This window comes from Camellia sinensis, chromosome 2, assembly GCF_055761805.1.
Source record: "Camellia sinensis isolate YWXY chromosome 2, ASM5576180v1, whole genome shotgun sequence".
In the NCBI taxonomy this organism is placed as follows: Eukaryota; Viridiplantae; Streptophyta; class Magnoliopsida; order Ericales; family Theaceae; genus Camellia; species Camellia sinensis.
This window is the reverse complement of record NC_138962.1, coordinates 98,871,372-98,877,661: the sequence shown is the minus strand read 5'-3', so window position 1 is coordinate 98,877,661 and position 6,290 is coordinate 98,871,372. Positions and strand designations below refer to the sequence as shown.

Here is a 6,290-nt window from a genome sequence, read left to right as displayed (position 1 = left end):
TGTAAATGTTATGCACAAATTTCTTTCGATACTTATATTCTTTTTGCATGGGCATGTAAATGATGTGGATGTGTTACTTTTTGCTCATATTGGTATAGCTCAATGGAATCATTCTTTTGTTGTATACTTCCGCTTTTGGTCCCATTACTATAATTACTCTGTATGTTTGTTTGAGGCCAAAGGTAATCAAGTGATTACCGGCCGGTTATGCCCCAAACTTTTAGGGGCGGGGTCGGGTCATGACAGAGTGGTATCAGAGCACAAGTTAATATCTTACACACGAGTCCGTGCAAGCAATAAGAAGTCTAGAAAGGGTTTAAGTTGCATTCATAATGCATCCATAATCAAGTATGACATGAAAATGTGCATTTGTAAATGTGACTTATGTGTTTATTATTTGGAAAAGTTATAATGTGTGTTCCTCTAGATCATGGTGAGAACAAGAGCAGAGGATGGAGAGGATTGAACCTACGCGCGACTTGATAGAATGGAGGCAATGATCATGGACAAGGTTGAGGCCTTTAGAAAACAACAACAATAACAACCACCGCCACCAATGCAAGACCACCAGACTGACGATTGAACTATTGCTCTCACAAAAGAATTTAAGAAGATGAACCACCCTTGTTCAAAGGAGGAATTGACCCATTAAAGGCGGAGGCTTGAGTGCTGGGTATCGAGAAATTATTTGAAGTCTTTCCATGTACGGAGGAACATAAAGTCTTGCTAGCTGCTTTTACACAAGAGGATGAGGCGCGCCATTGGTGGATGCTTATTTGAGGAGAGCATCAAGGGATGAATTGGGCTCAATTTTTGGAGATCTTCTATGAGAAATACTTTCCACAAAGTAACCGAGACAGGAAGGTGTCGGAGTTTGAAAACTTGAAGCAAGGAAACAAGACCATAGTGGAGTATGAAGTGCAATCTACCAAATTAGCCTGTTTTGCACCGTACATGGTCGATACGGACTACAAGAAGGCGAGGAAATTTGAGGGATGTCTTCAAGACTCCATTCTTGAGAAGATTAATGTATTGCAGGTACAGAAATATATGGATGTATTAGATAAGGCCATCATAGCGGAAGGTAACCAAGCCAACCACAACTGGTACTCGGATTGGAAGGGCAAAAGGCAAGGCTCCATTGTGCGTAAAGGGTCGGCATCCTCACAAAGTAAGAAGCAAAATTTGGGAACTTCCAACACTTCAGGTTCTACTTGTGATTCGTCACCAACTTACCCAGAGTGCGGAAAGAAGGGCCAGAGGGTTTTTTATCGAGCATTAGGAGCTTGCTTTAATTATGGAAAGACGGGGCATATGGTGAGAGATTGTCCTATGTTTGGGCAACAAAAAGGGAATAGGCCATCTGCTAGTTCAGCCAGCTCCACTCCTGCAACAAAGACCCTGGCAAGGCCTATTACTTCTAGAGACAACGTTAGGCAAGGGGGAGTCTTTGCTCTTGTTCCGGGTGATGTCCAAAATTCAAACGCTGTGGTTTCAGGTACGCTTTCCATCAATGGCCAACCTGCTCATGTGCTACTTGATTCGGGTTCCACCCATTACTTTGTTTCAAAAACATTTGCTCCTAATTTGAATAGATATATGGAACCCTTGAATTATGTGTTGTGCGTGTCTCTCCCATTCGGGGACTATGTGTTGTGTGCTTCTATGTATCCTGCATGTGAGCTTTTACTTAAAGATATTCCATTGTGGGCTAATTTGATGCCTCTTGATATGGTACACTTTGATATAATTTTGGGAATGGATTGGTTAGCTAAGTATCATACAACCATTGATTGTGTGTCTAAGCAAGTTGTTTTCCGCCCACCGGGTCAGGGTGAGTTTACTTTTTTGGGACATGGGGTGGTCCCTCCGCCCTATTTGATATCGGCTATGAAAGCTTGTAAACTACTTCATAAGGGTTGTAGGGGTTATTTGTGTATTATTTTGCATGCAGAGACAACTGAGGTGGGTGTTGAAAATATTCAAATTGTTAGTGAGTTTCCAGATGTATTTCATGAAGAATTTCCAGGGGACTTGATAGATCATGAGATTGAATTTGTCATTGATATTGTACCGGGTACTCAACCTATTTCGAAGGCTCTGTACAGAATGTCTCTGGCAGAAATGAAGGAATTGAAAATACAATTGCAAGAATTGCTTGACAAAGGGTTCATTTGATCGAGTACATCGCCATGGGGTGTATCGGTTTTGTTTGTGAAAAAGAAGAATGGGACCCTTCAGTTGTGTATTGATTACCAAGAACTTAATAAGGTAACGGTGAAGAATAAATATCCTTTACCACAGATTGATGATTTGTTTGACCAATTACAGGGGGCACAAGTGTTTTAAAAAATCGACTTGAGATCCGGGTACCATCAGTTGAAAGTCAAAGTAGAGGATGCTGAGAAGACTACCTTTCGAACCACGTACGGCCATTACGAATTTTTAGTTTTGCCATTTAGGGTTACGAATGCACCAACAGCTTTTATGGATTTAATGAATCGGATTTTCAAACTGCACTTGGATGAGTTTGTGGTGGTATTCATTAATGACATTCTTATTTATTCGAAGAGTAGGGAGGAACATGAAAGGCACTTGAGATTAATTCTTCAAACACTTAGGGACAAGAAGTTATATCCTAAATTGAAGAAATGTGAATTTTGGTTGAATGAAGTTGTGTTTTTGGGGCTTGTAATTAACAAGGATGGTGTGTCTGTCGATCCGTAAAAGATAGAAGTTATTGTGAATTAGCTTGCTTCCACCAACACTGCAGAAGTACATAGTTTTATGGGTTTAGCTGGTTACTACCGAAGATTTGTTAAAGATTTCTCTAAGATTGCGGTGCCGCTTACCCTATTGACTCAAAAAGGTGTTCCATTTGAGTGGACGGAACAGCGGGAGTCTGCTTTCCAAGAATTAAAAACAAGGCTCACAACGGCATCGGTTCTCGCCTTACCATCAAGTACAAAAGGGTTTGTTGTTTATAGTGATGTTTCTCATAAGGGTTTAGGGTGTGAACTTATGCAAAATGGAAGGGTAATTGTGTATGCATCTTGACAATTGAAGCCACATGAAAAGAATTACCCTACGCATGATTTGGAATTAACTGATGTGGTATTTATATTGAAGATATGGCGGCATTATCTTTATGGAGCAACATGTGAAGTCTACACCGACCACAAGAGCCTCAAGTATTTCTTTACTCAAAAGGAGCTTAATATGCAACAAAGACAGTGGTTAGAACTCATCAAGGATTATGACTTATAGATTCATTATCATCTTGGTAAAGCCAATACGGTAGCGGATGCTCTTAGTAGAAAGTCAACAGGAAACTTAGCATGTTTGCTTATGGAGTAGAATGAACTATTACTTGACTTGGAAAAAATGGAGGAGAAAATTGTACTACATGAACAAGATGGAATGTTGGCCGCAATGACCGCACAACTGGCTATTATTGAGGAAATGAAACAAAGGCAATTGGAGGATGAATTCCTCAAGAAAGTATATGATGAGATGGAAGCAAAACCGAGACCGAGATTTTCTTTGGAAGCTTAATTGTTGAAGTTCAAGGGAAGATTGTGTATTCCAAATGTCGCTGAAGTTAAAGGAAGAGTCTTGGAAGAAACTTACAAGTCCAGGTTTGCTATGCATCCTAGGAATACCAAAATGTACCAAGATCTCAAGCAAGCCTTTTGGTGACCTAATATGAAGAGAGAAATTGCGAAATTCATTTCAAGGTGCCTTCAATGTCAACAAGTGAAAGTGGAGCACCAAAGACCGGCGGGGTTACTTCAACCTCTTCGTATTCTAGAATAGAAGTGGGAGCATATAACTATGGATTTTATTGTGGGCTTACCCTGAACACCCCGAGGTATGGATTCTATATGGGTTGTTATGGATAGATTGACTAAAGACCACACTTCATTTTACCCCCTATGGTATACGCCATGTGCGGATCACCGCCTTGACGTTCGAATATCACCGCATAACCCCCCTGTGGTTGATGGAGTGAAGTGCACAGTTTGTTTTTTCATCTATTCTAACATGCTATGCAATACACACGAGGGTTGTGCAATTGGTCATGGAAAGATGATTTTTTATCCGAATTAAATGACTAAAATGCCCTCATCTTCATCACCAATTTCCAAAGCAGTCCTTCTTCTTCATTTTCAAAACCCTGATCTGGAAATCTCTACCCAGAAGAAGGGGGAAAAAAAAAGAGTAAAATTACAAACTCCCACCAATACCTCCATAATCAAACCACTCCCAGTCAAAGTAATCAATTACAAATGTTCAAGTTTGATCAAATCAATTGGTGTTAAATTATGACAAGTAAATAAAAAGAAAAAGAAAATTTGAATCACCAACTCTAACATGCACACACACACACACACACACACATATATATATATATATATATATAAACCTACAAATTGTATCACTAACATATATATGCACAGTGAATAATATATATATTATCCAATCATTCAATATTTTACAAATCAATTTAAAATCTAAATACTAAATTCCTAAAATCATTCACAGCAATGGGTATCTCTCTTATTTCTCATCCAAGACATTGTCATTTTGATCGTCTTCGCACACTTCGTATATCACCTCTAATGGTGCTCGCACATCCCATTCAACGAACGATTCAGCGTAAAACGGGTTCAAATCCAAACCCATTTCTATCTTGAACTCAAAATTCGATTCGATCAAGACCCATTTGCGAACTTCGACTGTCGAATCATGATGATGATGGGTTTGTTCTGGTTCAGTGGAATTGAAAGTAAAGGTTCAACTGTCATCGATGGTTTACATAAGTCATTATGATTGTGTACAGGTTTAGCCTGTGTATTTCCAGGTTCGGCCATGGATGTTATAGTCCATGGTTGCTATGTTTTGTTATGTAATACAGACTGCTTTTGTTAGTTTTGGTTAGTTCTTGATGGTGTAGAACTATTGACTTAGTTTGGTGTTTTGTCATCATCTATCTGAGAACTTAGGTGTTATGTAGAGGTGGTCTCGCCGTCCATGGTGGCAGTTTCAGTCGTCCACTATGTTTTTTGTGGGTTTCATCCGTCTATGGTTATGATTTTGTTTAATTATAGAGAAATGGTAGGGTTGTAATTTTAAAGAGAGAAGGAGGAAGAACATGGCGTGTCTTTGTTGTTTAAATTAATTTGTTAAATCAAAATCCTAATTTCATATATCAAAACCCTAAGTTCTCCCTCTTGTTCTTCTCAAATGCACAACTGTTGAAGAAGAAATGTTAAACAAAGGTTATATATACAAGGGCAAAATAGTCTTTTTACTTCTGATGTTGACGGTGGTAATTGTGCATTTCACTCCATCAACCACAGGGGGGTTATGTAGTGATATTCGAACGTCAGAGAGGTGATTCACACATGGCCTATACCATAGGGGGTAAAGTGAAGTTTGCCCTTGACTAAATCTGCTCACTTTTTTGCCTGTGAAGACTGTTTATAATGCTGATCGACTTGCTATAGTGTACATTGCTGAGATTATTCGATTGCACAGCGTTCCGGTTTCCATTGTGTCGGATAGAGATTCTAAGTTTGTGTCAAGGTATTGGCACAGCATACAAAAAGCATTGGGGACGGAGTTGAAGTTTAGTACCGTATTTCATCTACAAACTGATGGACAATCTGAAAGAACTATACAAACATTGGAGGACATGCTCCGAATGTGTGTTTTGGATTTTCGTGAAAGTTGGGAAACTCATTTACCTTTGGCGGAATTTTTTTATAACAACAGTTTCCACTCTAGTATTAGAATGGCACCATATGAAGCTTTGTATGGGAGAAAATGTCGAACTCCGATTTGTTGGATAAAGGTTGGGGATAGGTCGTTGATTGGGCCTAAAATTGTGCAAGTTACTATGGAAAAGATTCAAATCATCCAACAGAGATTGAAAACTGCTTAAAGCCAACAAAAGAGCTATGCGGATCAAATAAGGAGAGACTTGGAGTTTGAAGTTGGGGTTCATGTTTTTGTCAAAGTCACTCCAATGAAAGGGCACATAAGATTTGGGGAAAAAAAAGGAAAATTATCACCCCGGTACATAGGGGCGTATCAGATTTTGGAAAGATTAGGTCCGGTTGCCTATCAGGTTGCTTTACCATCGGGCATGGAGCAAGTGCACAATGTGTTTCACGTATCAATGTTGTGAGGCTACCTTCAGGACCCTTCTCATGTTATTGACTATCATCAAATTGTGCTAGATGACAATATGGCTTATGAGGAGAAACCCCATCGAATCCTTGATT

General features: G+C 39.3%; 2 protein-coding genes across 2 annotated transcripts; both read left to right on the top strand.

Moving 5' to 3' along the window:
• The first annotated feature begins 795 nt into the window (after positions 1-795).
• LOC114316420 (uncharacterized) lies at positions 796-2,178 on the top strand. The gene has a single exon (XM_082912352.1). It carries the CDS (start codon positions 796-798, stop codon positions 2,176-2,178), a length of 1,383 nt encoding a protein of 460 aa, XP_082768478.1.
• Positions 2,179-2,487: 309 nt separating this feature from the next.
• LOC145816104 (uncharacterized) lies at positions 2,488-5,947 on the top strand. Its single transcript, XM_082912349.1, has 4 exons — positions 2,488-2,691; positions 2,752-3,036; positions 3,358-3,501; positions 5,480-5,947. The coding sequence occupies exons 1-4, from the start codon at positions 2,488-2,490 to the stop codon at positions 5,945-5,947; spliced, it is 1,101 nt and encodes a 366-aa protein (XP_082768475.1).
• Positions 5,948-6,290: the final 343 nt, after the last annotated feature.